Raw genomic sequence first — 15,503 nt, forward strand, 5'->3', positions numbered from 1 at the left:
TTTGAGAGATTTGCTACAGAATGTACTGCCACAAACCTCTAAAACTTCCAAAAGTAGGCTGATCCTCTTTAACTTCTGACGCGGGAACCAGCCTGAGAAGTGGTTTATTACTGATCCAGCTGTGAGGAATTAGGAAGACAGGTTGCTGACAATCGTTTGTAGTAAACTATGCCACTGCCACTTTACAAGGTAAAAATTGGAGAGCTTTTGAAACTGCATACAGGCACTTCAAAGGTAATGGTGATTGGAAACACCTGCAAGAAATGTATCACTTTTATTAAGAAACAATGATGGTACAATTCAAGATAAACCCCAGATGTCTGATGAGTTGTTCCAGAAGGTAAAAAATGGCTCTCTCTGAGAAATAATGGCAAAAAGACTCATTCAGTTTGGCAAAACATTTTATTCACAAAATCTCCCATTTCTCCTTAACTCTTTGCTCAAATAACTCTTAAGGCTGGAAGCCGACGTTTGATATTTACACAGCTCAAAATCTGAATACCCACTAATGTCTTGTAGCTGTTCTACATACTCTCAGCTTTCTACTCCCTCCTCCCCCATCTTTGTTCTTAAAACCTAATGGTAGTACTGAATGAAGAGATCAGACGGGATGAATAAAATCCCCACCATCCCTCCCCACCACATTAATTTGTTAGGAAATCCTACTTCTAAAAATCATAGTCTTTTTTTGGAGAATGAGGCCATTCTCTGGAATGAAAGCAACTGGCACAGAAATGACTGGCAATCGCAAGTGATACACAAAGGCATTTTTATTGCGCCGGGGAATAACCACTGCTGCTTTCTTTGGTTCACAAGAGTCGTCTATGCATTTCAAAAGATATCAGTAAGTCAATGTGCCAAAGAAATTATTACAACTTCTTTCTTAGAAAGTATTAGGATTTCTGCTTTTCTTTTTTCACATATCTCTGGCTCCCTTGCAACTTGCCTCATTTGATTAAAATTGACAAATTTTGGTAGGACCTTTAGTAATTTAAGTAGGTAAGGCTCAGGGGAGGTGTCTCAGTACGATACTGAGATCAGACCGACAGACAGTGATCTCCAGGCATCAGCTTCACCTGCTGCAAGCTAACTGTACCAGCTATGGAGAGATGTAAGGGGTGGGGGCTGGTCACCCCAGGCAGCCTACTTCAGAAACTTTTAAGAATCTTTAATGTTCTATTAGGGATCTCCTTGCACTTTCTTCCTGAGCATCAAATATGCAAGGTGCTAACTACATAATGCTCTTCCCTTCTACCACCAGGCAATCCAGAGAGCCAAAGGCGAGGTAGCAGGCTGCACACTGAGCAATCGCTGGTGTACTTCCTCCCAATGGTCCTTCTTCCTTCTCTTGCTTGGAATGTGAGGAATGTTTCCCCTTATTTGCTTTCTTGCTAACCAGCTGATAGAGTGGGAGCTGGTATCAGGAACCTTCAGGTTTTCCAGAAACGTGAGGGAAGAAGAGATCTTGGCAAGCATTCATTTGTTCATGTAACATAAGCCAGACCATATGCCAGGGGCTGGCGATACAGAAATAAGACATGATCCCTGGCCCCTCTCATCCCTGGAATGTCTACTAGGAGGAAGCTGCTGGAAAAAGACAACATGCTACAAAGCCAAGAGGGGCCAGTCTCCATTCCAGCTTGGTACATACTGAACACATCCAAAGCTTATGACTAGTTATTTTACTTACAAATATTGTTTAGACATATTTTCAAATGTCACGCCAATCAATACTAAGGAATGGATTTTATCTATATTGACAGTTCTTTCAACCTTAAGAGTGAACTGCCACACGTAAGATTCAAATTTTTCAGAAGAAAGCTATTGAGACCAAAATGCTTTGGTTATCTAATAAGGGTGGAATGACTTATAATGCTATTTACTCCAGGCAAAGAAAAACAAAATATAATAGACTTGATTTCAATATAATATTGAATGACTTATAATGCTATTTACTCCAAGCAAAGAAAAACAAAATATAATAGATCTTGATTTCAATGTGGTTCTCCTCCGTGTGGTGCATTTCTCTGTCTGCTTAGGTCAATGCCACCTGGTCCACCAGTGAACATGTCCATCAGCCCTGAGCTAACTCATTGGTTTATAATTATTCCTGACCTAAGGTGTTTTACTTCCCCTCTCCATAGGCATCTGGCACTGTTGAGTGAAACCAGTTAATGGGAAGGTAAAAATAGCAAAATAAGAAAAGTATTGTTTCCCAAATAGAGACGGGAATGGTGGTATAGATTCTCAAATAGAGAAGGGAATGGTGGTACAGACTCTCAGCCCCCATTTTGGGCTGTAACACAATAAACAAACATTTCTACATTAACCCTTCATGTTCATCCTCATCTACAGATATGGCATTCACATACTCTGCCAGATATTCTTACTATTACAAATGTACCCCCCCAATATCAATGCGTATAAGAATGTATAACAAAATACATGCTGTGCAGATATAAATACTCTGTAAAAATCCACAAAAACATCCAGAGGCCCCAAAGAATAGAGGCATAAGCAGATACAAGATCATAGGTCTTTCTTAGCAGAAAACACTGCAAGTGAAGAAACTGGAGTGAAGAAAGTGGGGGAAGGAGTTTGGAAGTGAAATAGAGGAAAGGTGCTCAGGAGATGACTGTGAGATATTTGTTAGAATCCTTGAAAAACATCACGCCCTCTTTCCAGAAGAAAAGAGGTTTACTCTGGGTGGCACAGACCAATTCAGCTTTCATGGTCTTCCTCTGGAGCACTGACCAAATCCAAATACTGCAGCATTTCACTGTGGTTAACTGGATGGAAAGGAGGAAAAAACTAAAAACAAAGTATTTGGATTTGTCTAAATACTTTAGAACTTGATGTAAATGTATCAAGTACATTACAGTTGTTTTAGTTGGATGAAAAAGAAAACAATAAAAAATAAACTAATAAACATGGAGAAGATAACATGTTTCTAATATGACAATAGAGTTTTGGCCAAAGATATGCAGACATTAAGCTAATACAATTCAAATAGCCACCATCTTCTGTTACCTTATCTGTTATACTGTCAAGTTATTCAGCAGGCACACAGGTGCACACACACATACATCGTATTTTCTGGCTAGTGTCCTTTGCTATTTGATTTTTGCTCTAGCATACAGTTTTGGATGTCCTAAAGACTAAACTCTTTGTAAACAAACTATATCCTCATCTCTGAAGCATAAAATTACATGGTCTTGACCCGGAGAAAGAGGAGAGACATTTAATAGACATTTCTCTTCCAGTTAGGTAGGAGTCTGATCTTCAAAATAGTTTATTTGTCCTTTTAATAAAGGTTGAAAAAATGTCCATCCTGGATTGAAAAATCAGTTAACCAAGGGGAACATATATATTTTTTTAAGAGTAGTTTTAAAAAGTATTAACTGGTGTCCATTAGACATATTTGCTTATATTCAGCTACTAGAGAAAAACCAGTTCCCAGGGGATTTGGGGCTTTCTGCTTCTATATGTGGTCATCTTGTACGAGTGTTCAACCCTATTCTGTGCCCATGCATGGCCTCCTATTCATAAGACTGGCTGAAGTATTCACATTGAGATGAACACACATGCTCTAAGACCAGATGCTAAAACCTAATGGGCCCAAGTGCTGTCTGCGCACATCAACACATACCCAATAATGAAAACCTGTAATGTTTTCATCAACATAAAATGGGTGTTGTTATGTATGTGAGGCTGCATCCTATTAAGAGTTCAGAGACTCCAGATATGTGGTAATCAAGTCGCCTCTAGGGACAGGTTCTTCTATTAGGTGATAAGAAAAAAGTAGCTTTTGTTGCTTTTAAGAGGTTATATAACACTTGGATATTTCTAGCACCGTCAAGTCTGAGGAACTCTACATATTTCAAAGCAAGTGGCTTTTGATCCTATGAATGGGTTCACTTCTAATTGAGCATCTTTCAGAAGAGCCCATTACTGGCTCTAGAACACTGTTAATGTCCAGAGCAACACATTATTACTCTGTAAACTCAGTGATTTAGGTGGAGAAATAATATCCACATTTTAAGTAACAAAAACCCGAGGCAGCTTAAATGACTTCTTCTCCAAGCGACCTGATGACTCTAGGACATTTATTTCCACTGCCGTAGCTCAAATCCATCAGAGAATAGCTCTGGACAGTGGAATAAACATATCACACCATGGAATGAGCCCAGGAGACCTGGAGAGCCACGTCTCAGTTTAAGAACACAATGTGTGCACTACAACCACACACACACACACACACACACACACACACAGACACACACACACAGTCTTTGTCTATAGGCAAAAGGAGAAGTGGCCGGCAAATTCAGCTGCTTACAGGGGAGCATGTACTGGTATGTAAGGTCCCAGCTAAGTAAAGAAAGGGGACGTGAAAGCGCAGCCACTTCCGTGCCCTTTGATCACACACAGACTACAAAAAGTACACACAAGCTACGCATATTACAGCGACAGTGTTCCTCCTACTCAAGACTGTCCCGTGAGAGGAAAACTGGACCTCTGAAATGATTAGCAAAGAGAGGCATGTTTCCACATACAATAAAGCACATCGAACCATCCTCAATACCCACTGAGAATGGTAAGATACCTTATAGGGCAATAAAATAACAACTTTCAATTGTAGTTGAGGTTTGACCTGATTTACACATCACACACTACATATCTCCATCTATGCATTCCCCTGACTGGTCATGACTCTATCAGAGTCATCGGGCAGAGGGGAATCTCCTGGTGGTGAAGCTTTATCCTCCCACTGGAGACCTACCCTTCTGCCCTGTGAGTGCCCGGTTGGGCCAACAGGGGCAGCCATGGCTCTTGTGGTGCTGGGCAGGGCCATCCTGCTGTCACCACTGTGGCCTAGGTAATGGGCTTCAGGGGTGCCCAGTCCGTAACAACCTTTCTTTCTTTTTTTTTGAGATAGAATCTCACTCTGTTGCACAGGCAGGAGTACAGTAGCAAGACCTCAGCTCACTGCAACCTTCATCTCCCGGGTTCAAGTGATTCTCCTGCCTCAGCCTCCCAAGTAGCTGGGATTACAGGCATGCGCCACCACACCCAGCTAATTTTTGTATTTTTAGTAGAGTTGGGGTTTCACCATGTTGGCCAGATTGGTCTTGAACTCCTGACCTCAAGTGATACGCCCATCTCAGCCTCCCAAAGGGCTGGGATTACAGGCATGAGCCACCGTGCCCGGCACAACCTTTCTTTGTTATGAACACTGTGTCTGCTGTGAGATATGCTGCAGGGCTGCCCTAACCACAGAAAGCAACGGATAGAAGCATCTGACTTTTGCATAGGGAAAAAAAAAAAAAGCAAAATCTGGGAAAGAGGAGTCCCACTAGTGTTGCTCCGGTGTCACTGGGAATCAGCTCAAGGGAACATCTGTTTCCTTCCCAAAACGCGGGAGGAAGTCCAGCCCCGCTGTTACCGGTGTCTCAGTTTACTTGGCCACTCCTGGTGATGGTGGTGCCTGCAGCGTCTGACTGACAGTGAGGTGCTGCTGAGGAAGGAAAAGGTGATGGGAGACAAAAGGGATAAGGCCACAGGATGACAATGACTGCTGTGGCAGAGATGCATTAGAACAGCAACAGAAGGGACAATGTTTTCCAAGACCATGGATAGTAAGCCAGTAGTTCATGGAGGCTCAGAATTCAATAAACAAGAATAATACTGAATATTTTGGTAAACAAAACAAATAAATGAATGGGCTGTTCAACAGTCCAGAACTGTTCTTTTTTCTATTTTAGGGCTGAGGGGTTTCTATTCAGTCTACACGTGTCAGTATGAGCAATATGAGAAGTCCCCTCCTCCTGAAGATTTCCTGTGGCATGGCTGGCTCAGCACTGCGGGTAGCTCGGCATTAACAAAAGCGAAACGGTGGTCCCTCCCTCACGACGACACCGGTCTACGTACTCCAGGCAGGTCTCAGTTCTTCTTGTTGTCCTTCTGAGGCTCACTTTTTGTGGTCCCTAGGTTGTTCCACACCTCTGTGTACATTAAGGTCCCAATGAAGACAAACAGGGTGCCCAGCCAGTGCCACAGGGTGAAGGGGTTCTGGAAGTACAAGATGGAAAAGATGAGGCTCACAAATTTGCGTAGGGTCACGACGAGCGTGACGGTGAGGGAGGCGCACTCCGTGGTGAGGATGAACACGCCCCGGATGCACACGTACCTGGAGGAGTGGAGTCAAGGTAGTTTTCTGTAGACTATACTTGGGGGATCAGTGGGAGAACCTTCTGGCATGGTCCCTGGCTTAACTTCTCATATTCTAAGAAAACATGAAGTTCTGCTATGGCAGCTATGAGGCTCCTCCTGGGGAGAACCTGCAGAACAACTGTGCTGCCATTCCATTTGTGGGTACCAATTCGAAACTGCCTAAAACACTGCCAATTATTCTTATGTTGGAGTCTTCCTATGGTTACAATGACAGGTACCTCCAAGGTAATGACAGAGGGTGACACTCTCGGTAAGGGTGATCCCATTCACCTTTATTTATCTTGCCTCCAGCCCTTCTATCCTCTCCTCCAGAAAGGGACTCTATGGCAAATCAAGGAGCTGACTTCAGAGGAATGAGGTCAACTGTGATTCGTTTTACTACTTCAAAGACATAATTATTTTCATAATGAATATAAGATCATTCGAAATAACTATTTTTAAAAATGAAAGCTATTTTGAAATTTCTTTTTTTTTTTTTTTGAGACAGGGTCATGTTCTGTTACCCAGGCTGGAGTGCAGTGGAGTGATCAAGTTTACTGCAGCCTCGATCTCCTGGACTTGAGTGATCCTCCCACCTCAGCCTCTTAATTTGAAATTTCTTTCAGGACTTTGCAGCAGCTTGTGATCACTGGAAATACCTTAGGACACCAAAAAATCACAGGTAGAAATCACAGATGATTCAAGCTATACAGTTTTTTGTTTTTTGAGATGGAGTCTCGCTCTGTCACCCAGGCTGGAGTGCAATGGCATGATCTCAGCTCACTGCAACCTCCACCTCTCAGGTTCAAGCGATTCTCCTGTCTCAGTCTATGGAGTAGCTGGGATTACAAGCACCCATCATCATGCCTGGCTAACTTTTGTATTTTTGTAGAGATGGGGTTTCACCATGTTGGCCAGGCTGGTCTCAAACTCCTGACCTCAAGTGATCTGCCCGCCTCGGCCTCCTAAAGTGCTAGGATTACAGGCGTGAGCCACCGCACCCGCCACTATCAATCAATGGACTCCTCTGCTTCCACTCAGGGCACTTCCTCCCGCTGCCCTGTGCCTTACTGACCTACTGCACCACTAGCACCTCTTCTGCCCTCTACAAGGAGTTCCCTGAATGGGTCTGTCTCCAGCTTGCTGCAGAATAAATCCAGCAAAAATCAGATTCAAGTCAACACACTGTTGGAAGACAAGAATGACCATTCCTATGCCAAAAGAACCTGAAGACGACATAAAGGTGACGGCAGAGTCCAAAGGATACTGAGTGATGATGTTCATGAGGAGGTAGAACCACATGATGGGCAGGGTCACTCCGATGCCTGGAATTTCATATAACTCTGTAGAGGTTACAAGAGGATATAGCCACATCACTTTTTCACAGCTGAATTTTTCATAGTTTGAACAGGGTAATACAGACTGAACATAATAGGAACAGCAACATTGTCTTCCTTGCAAATAGAATTGGACCACACATCACTTTACTTGCCTTGACTCCAGTCTATGGCAGCCACTAAAGTCATTAAATTGGTTTCTTAAAACAAATAGTCGTTTTAATTTTTAAGGAAATGCTTTACCATTTGCCTGACTAGTACCTCACTTTACAAAGAAACACTGCGAAGCACAGAAAAGTTGAGAATGATAAAATGATACAGACAGCCTTAACTACTCAACACAAGAGGAATGGCGGCTAGTAACTAAATACCGTTTGGAAATATGTTCAATCACACTAGTAATTACAGAATTCCAAAGTAAATAAGACTGTACCATTTTATAGCTACAAAATTAGCAATTCAATATTTATGTATTTATTTTTCAGACAGAGTCTCACTCTGTCACCCAGGCTGGAGTGCAGTAGCGTGATCTCAGCTCACTGCAACCTCTGCCAGGTTCAAGTGATTCTTGTGCCTCAGCCTCCCAAGTAGCTGGGACTACAGGCGCACAACAGCACACCTGGCTAATTTTTGTATTTTTAGTAGAGATAGGGTTTCGCCATGTTGGCCAGGCGGGTCTTGAACTCCTGACTTCAGGTGATTTGCCTGTCTTGGCCTCCCAAGGTGCTGGGATTACAGGCTTGAGCCACTGTGCCTAGCCAATTCAAAATTTATAAATAATATCTTAATCCGGCAAGTTGGTGATGGAACTGGCAGCCACAGGTTGGTGGCAGTATAACTTGGTTTCATTCTTCAAAAAATCAATTTCATAATCCTTATTAAGGGTATGAAACTATTCATATCCATCCTTCAGAATTAATCCTAGTTAATTCCAAGGAAGAAAAAAGTTCTGCACTCATTAAAGTACTACACATAATAAAGAATAACTCTGAATCAAAATCAATCAAATGTCCAATGATGGTGCAATGGCTACATAAACAAAGGTACTTTCATTAGAGGAGGCATTGTACATTTGATAAAAACGAAAATTGTAGAGATTATATAGCCACATAAAACTCAGAAAAAAAGTAAAAAACAAATATAAAATTATATCCACCCAAGGATTACAGCTATGTAAGAATCTCTGTAAATAGACATGGTCTAGAAGAAAACCAATAAAAATAAAATTAGCAGATGTCTAGGTTGATGGAACTGTGAATAACTTTAAATATATTCTTATGTTAGTTTTAGGCCAGGAGTAGTGGCTCACGCCTGTAATCCTAGCACTTTGGGAGGCCAAAGCAGGAGGATCCCTTTGGCCCAGGAGTTCGAGACCAATCTGGGCAATAGGGAGGTCCTGTCTCTCTTAAAAGACAGACACACACACACACACACTCACTCTTATATTAGCTTTATATAATGACACTTGCACAGTAAATTTGTGGGAGGAAATAAAATATCTAAGATGAAAGAGAATAAAGACATAGAAATCCTCAACGGGTCAGTTTTTTTGTATTACTAAATTGTTTTCAGGTTTTGAATTATACAGCATAATTTAAGAAATTCTGATACAATGATGCTGAGATCTGGTAAGAAAATAAACATCAATTTTCTTTCACCAATAAAATGTCTCATATATATACACACACACACACATAAAGACTAAGTTTTGGAACTTGGTTCTGGATCAGTGGGCAATGCCAATAATCTGGTATTCTATTGTCTTTGATATACTTAGCAAATATTGAAATGAAAAGGAAGCTAACAAAAGTGATTACTTTTTAATAACTTCAGAGATACACTGTATCTCTGAAGGAAAGACAATGATATCACTTATTTTGATGGACATTTAGCTCTCTTGGAAAATTCACGGATCTCAGACACTTAATCTCAAGAAAAGCAAGAGAAGGAAAATGTATCTTTAACTTGGAAATGATTCTGAAGAAGTTGAAGGCAGATTCTGTAAAACATTTTATCATAAATGTCTAGCCCTGTGATTTTTAGAAGCATTCTAACAATTAAATCAATCACATGGAATTTGACATTTTTATTTCAATAGCCCTTTGCTGTGTGGGATTTCTCAGAGATCTTAAAAACTGTTGTGTTAATATGAAGACATGATTATTTGAGTAATTCAGAGCCTTACAAACTTTCTTACACACTACCTTCACATTTTTTGGGGGGTGGGGCAAATGGGAGAGGCAACACTATAAATGCAGAGAATAGTCATAACTTCACGATTCATGCTCAGATAGCAAACAAATGTTTACTGAGCACCTACTGTCATTCCACAAAATGCACTTAAGCATTTGAGGTGTGTGCAACATAAAAGCTTGATTTTAAAAATGTTTATTTGTTCCTTGTGTGTTCACTGTCTATATAATGCTGTTAGTAGATAATCAGATCATATAAGTGATCCCTGTCAAGTTAACTGACAATCTATAGCTAATTTATTAACTGGCCATTTAAAAAAGTGACAGCTAACTTACACTAGAAGCTTAAAACTAATTTTGCTTATTCATCTGCTGCCTATCTCATGTGTAACTAGGAGAAAAACCTTGTCATCATGGAGCTCCCCTCTTGCTCTGCTCCACGGCAGCTTGGGATGGATCTGTGAGCAGCTCTGCCTTTCACGACAGAGAAGGATAAACAGTAGTTGAGAGAGCTGGACGGCAGCCCAACTTCTCAGGGCTCCAGTCTCTGCAGTGTGCTATAAGTATTCATTTGCATTCTCAAAACATCAAACATTTCACATTCAAATGCAAACACACAAATATCAAAGCAAAATAGAAAACTCAAAAATATTCTTTTACTTCATTTGTAAATAATTGAGAAACTCCTCTGAAAGCTTTTGCTGCAGCAATGACTGGAAAGTGGAATGGAGACATTTTCGAAAGGAACACATGATTTGAACAGGATCATGAAAAAGGCCGTGGTCAAGTCAAGAGTAAAACTGAGACTCTGCCTCAGAAACTGTCAGGTAATTCTACTGTCTAACCCCAAACTCACCAGACTTATTGAATAGAACCGCATGGTCATAAATATCAGAAGCCAAGAAGATGAAACCAGGAAGTGGAAGGGCGTGCTGTGGAAAGAAATTGGTCACATAAGTGTAAGTGCAAAAACATTATAGAATAATTAGAGTAGCTTTACAATGATTAAAAGTTGTACAGGTTGTTTGACAGCAATATAAAGAAAAGCAAGTTAGACTTAAATGTATACGGTGCTTCTTGACTACTTCACATTGTATGGCAGGATATCAACTCCCAAATTATGGTTCTTGCCCTTATAGGGTCTGAGGGCCATCACAGACAAAGCAAACAACAGAGCCAGCATCCTTTCCTCAACAACAGGGAATGGAGAAATTTAAACATATAGTCATTTTGCACAAAAGGACTTGCTACATATGCAGACACAATTTAATTCGCTTTGATTGATTGTGTCATCTCATGCAGTGAACTGTGACTCAGAACCCACCAGAGCATCCCATCAAAACCGCTTCAGTCTGTGGGTCTTACAGCCATCTACTAATAATCAACCTCCAACTACACCAGAAGAATGGGAATAGTTCACTTGGAGTAACATTTTACATCAGAAGAATGGGAATAGTTCACTTGGAGTAACATTTTACATCAGAAGAATGGGAATAGTTCACTTGGAGTAACATTTTACAACTTAGGAATTTCCATGCTCCCAGGTTCAACAAGTGGCTTACATTATAAAACAAAGCTTCCTTGGAGTGTTTCCCAAATTGTTTGTAGAGGGTCTCTTGGAATATACCCATCCTTGCGGACATCAGAAGAGCAAAAGTCAGTGCCCCAATACCTATAAAACATCAGGTTACAAGATGTCTGCATTTGTTCATTTCCAGATGTTCTTCTTGAAGAACATTATTGTTTAAAGTCCTGCAAATATTACAAACTAATTGTAGAACATGTACAAAATTGTAAAAAGAAATAAAAATATATTATTACCATCTAGTCCTTTACAGCTTTCTACATCTCCTTATATATTCGTTTATGTAAATTTTTTTACACTAAGACAGGATCAGATTGCATATGGAATTTTATATCTTGCTTTTTTCATGAGCTTTTGCCTGGACTTTTCCTTCAAATCAGTCATTAAAATTTTTTCAAAAGAATACTTTTAATGACTATGATATGGATATAGCATACTTAGATGTATGAGAATGGTTATTTCCAATTATTTCATTATTAAAATCAATGTACATCCTTGTATACAAATCTTTAAACAAATGTTGATATATTTTAGGATAAACCCTCATAAGTGGAATTACTGAGTCAAAGGCTGTTGGACATTTAAAAAATACAATACTTTTTATAAATAAATATATTTAAAAATATACATATATATTTTTCCGTAAAAGCTGTGTCCATTTATGCCCAAACTATTTTTATAAAAATAGTTGTCTTACTGTATCCTCAGCAGCAATGAGATAACCATTTATCATCCTGCCGGTATGATAGGCCAACATAAAAAGGTATTGCATTTGGGTTTCAATTTGCATTTATTTGATTACTAGACTAGTGAGGCTGAACCTAAAATTGTTGGGTACTACTATTTCCCCCGTGAACTATATGTTCACATCCTTTGCACATTTTTCTCATTGGGTATTTTTCTAATAGCGCATGAGGATCTTTCTATGTTACAAACAGCAACCTAAAGGGATAAAGTTTCAAAGCCAAGAAGCAAGGAGGACACAGTTCTTTCACTGCTATTTCTCTTCCACTTGGTCAGTCTCAATCTGTTATTGTTATCATTGAAAGCCCCTGGGACGATCTCACCTCCGTATCAAAAAACAGGAGAACAAAGCTCTCCAGGAGCTGCCTATTTAATTCCACAGAGAGATCCTTGTATTTTTAAAAATTCCCCAGGAGATTCTGATGATCAGTCAGGTTTGGGAACACTGCCATATGGAACAGCTAACCTCTGAAGAAAATAAGTCTATAGAAATGAGTCCCTCGGAAATTTAAAGAGTCAATTGCTCTAACGGGCCCTTCTCTTGCAGAAGCTTCAGCTCGGCAGACAGATCGTGAAGAGACGGATGACATTCAAAGAGTGTGATGGGCAAGTAGACACACACTTCTTTCTACACCAGTGGCATCCAAGAAAAACATGGATCCATGTTGTAGAACATATTGCCACGGATGTGGGGGCATTTTCTTTTTTTCCTTTCTTGAACGCTAAGGTTCAGAGAAATATGATCCCAGGTGCCTCTCTTCCATGGCATAATTTGTTTAGCTGAAGCTTCTTGCCAAGAAACATGTCTCTTAGGAGAAAACTCAGCAAACACAACTGCAGAGGCAATTAGCTTTATTATAATTATTGTACTTGCCTAGTAACCACCACACAAATGCCTGGAATCCATCATTCTCACTCAAGCTGGACTGGGAAGTCTAGGAAATAAGAAAATAAACTAGGTACAGAGAGCAGAACTACATGCAAGGCGCCAACATACAAGGGAAATATTTATGTTACCCATTTCCCTCCCCTCTTCTCTTTCAAAATCTTTGTATTACCTAAAATTTTGAATTTTATTAATTGCCTGGTAACTGGGCCCCAATAGCAAGTAGTGAACATAAAATGATTTGTGAGCTTCTTACCACCTGCTTTGCTGACATAAAAGTGCAAATAAATATCCCCACAGACACCAGGGCAATGGAGGTATATTTGAATATACTGTATCTGCAAAAAAAAAAAAAAAAGAAGAAGAAAAACACCTTAGGAAAGCACAGATATGAATTTCCCAGTGATATTTACAATCAGATGGTGCGTGAAAGTACAAATCACTAAAATATGACAGACAGGATTATTTTCCAGCAGAGTCCACAGAAGTATGCATATGAATGAATCAGGATACTGACTGGTTTCTAACCAACACTTTTCCTTGGTACTGTTTAGTCTGTCTCCAACACTTTGTTGACCAATCGATTATTTCATCAGGAAATAAAAACAGAAATAGACCGGATGTGATGTTGCATTCTGCTCTCAAGAGTCCAAATGAAAGCCTGACCCAGTCCTTACTAGGATCTGTTGCTTTTCCTGTCTTTAGGGGGCCCAAATCTGTGTCCTAAGACACACTATGCAAGTGGAAGAACAGGCTATCAGGTGCAAGTAGCAGGATTCAATACTCAGAACATAATCCAATCATCCATTCTCTGGGGGAGGCTTGTTTTTTTAAATCTCTGAATGACTTAATGTTGTTTTAAAATGTTGGCATAGTTGGATGAGGGGAAGGATATTCAGATTATAGAACTACAGGCAGTAATAACAGTACCATTTCACATTAGCTAGTATCATTAGCACCCTCTCAGATTCTTGGTGATCAAGCAAAAGGCCTCGGGCAAGGATTAAAAGAAATTTAACTAAGAAGATGAACCATCCCAGGTTTTCTACTCAAATACATAGTATTGTTTTGGTCACAGTACTTTGTAAAAGGCCAGCAGAACTAGCTAATAAGCACAGAAAGGGACCAAAAGGGCCAAGAAGACCATGTTAGAGAGCAGTTGGGGAGGAAGCAGGTATGAGCGGACGTACGGTAAAAAATAATGAACCGGCCGGGCGCGGTGGCTCAAGCCTGTAATCCCAGCACTTTGGGACGCCGAGACAGGCGGATCACGAGGTCAGGAGATCGAGACCATCCTGGCTAACATGGTGAAACCCCTTCTCCACTAAAAAATACAAAAAAAAACTAGCCGGGCGAGGTGGCGGGCGCCTGAGGTCCCAGCCACTCGGGAGGCTGAGGCAGGAGAATGGCGTAAACCCGGGAGGCGGAGCTTGCAGTGAGCTGAGATCCGGCCACTGCACTCCAGCCCGGGCGACAGAGCCAGACTCCGTCTCAAAAAAAAAAAAAAAAAAAAAAAAAAAAAAAAAAAAAAGAACCTCTTCAGTTCAGAAAGATCACGCTGAAGAGGTTTACAACTCAGGCCAAAAAGAATAACAAAGGCATGGGTAAGGTGAATATAGATTTGATCTTCAAATCTTGGAATGAGGAGCACACTATGAACTTGAGGGTCTTCTACCCAAGAGAAAAGGAGATAAGAAGTTAATTCACTCTATTGGAAGGTTAACTTATGGAAATTCCTGCTCTATGGGAAAGAGATACACATAGAAAAGAGTCAAAAGGCTTAGACAGATGCAAGATGACACCGTCAGAACAAGTTCTTAAGGGCAACAGATGCTTGGGAAAGACCCCTAATATTTTGGGGCAATACCAGGAGAACACAACTCCTCTTATAACATGTTCTTTGGTATCCTTGTTACGAGCCAGAATCAAAGGTTGGAAAAGAGCACAGGCCTGTCCCAAGGCGAATTCCACACGATAAGAAGCATAGTGATCACTTCAAAGGTAATAAACCTGACCATCATATGTATACATGTTGAAATGCAGAGAACCAAGAAGAAAGAAAGAAAACTACAGTAGTACTTTTCAGGGAATTCATAAGCCTCAGGAGATAAAGGGTCCATGATACGGAGCCTAGTAGGACAGGACAGCTGTTCTTTTTATGACACAGCCCTTAATACTTAAAAACTCTAGGTTCTCACATTCTGAATTGAAAGCTACTTTCCAAGCACGTATAGAGAGCTTGGGGCTGGATATCAAATACATTGAAAAGTTGCCATCACTTACATAGTTTTGGTCTTACCAGTGAACTTTCCCTGAGAAATTTCCCAAACTGTATGTGTTGTCTCTCGCTAACATCCTTCCTGCTTAGGAGTGAGGGGTGAAGCTCAGAGTGAAGGTGAGAGACAAATACTTTGAAAAAGCATCCCAGGTACTTCTGGTACCTCCTGCTCCTATCCCAAAGAGAGCCACTGGTGATGGTCACAAAGAACAGCCCTGAACCTTTCCTTCCATCTTCTTGGCTATTTGGGCCTTTGTTAGGAATTTCC

The 15,503-nt window shown here is 40.5% G+C and overlaps 1 protein-coding gene and 1 long non-coding RNA gene across 2 annotated transcripts in view; both read right to left on the reverse strand.

Moving 5' to 3' along the window:
* Positions 1 to 383: 383 nt before the first annotated feature.
* The window catches only part of SLC35B4 (solute carrier family 35 member B4), a 28,090-nt gene continuing 12,970 nt past the window's right edge, over positions 384 to 15,503 (reverse strand). The window contains exons 5-10 of the mRNA XM_005550814.4: positions 13,214 to 13,295; positions 12,946 to 13,006; positions 11,305 to 11,414; positions 10,599 to 10,674; positions 7,481 to 7,556; positions 384 to 6,190 (exon numbers count right to left, since the gene is read on the reverse strand). Coding sequence (XP_005550871.2) covers positions 5,944 to 6,190; positions 7,481 to 7,556; positions 10,599 to 10,674; positions 11,305 to 11,414; positions 12,946 to 13,006; positions 13,214 to 13,295 — 652 coding nt within the window. The 3' untranslated portion in view covers positions 384 to 5,943. The remainder of the gene's footprint in view (positions 6,191 to 7,480; positions 7,557 to 10,598; positions 10,675 to 11,304; positions 11,415 to 12,945; positions 13,007 to 13,213; positions 13,296 to 15,503) is intronic.
* On the reverse strand, positions 6,696 to 7,423 carry LOC135970242 (uncharacterized). The gene is made up of 2 exons (XR_010585844.2): positions 7,289 to 7,423; positions 6,696 to 6,872 (listed from the first exon to the last, which is right to left on the reverse strand). It is a non-coding gene; the product is annotated as an uncharacterized lncRNA (long non-coding RNA).

Source organism: Macaca fascicularis, chromosome 3 (genome assembly GCF_037993035.2).
Source record: "Macaca fascicularis isolate 582-1 chromosome 3, T2T-MFA8v1.1".
Lineage (NCBI taxonomy): Eukaryota > Metazoa > Chordata > Mammalia > Primates > Cercopithecidae > Macaca > Macaca fascicularis.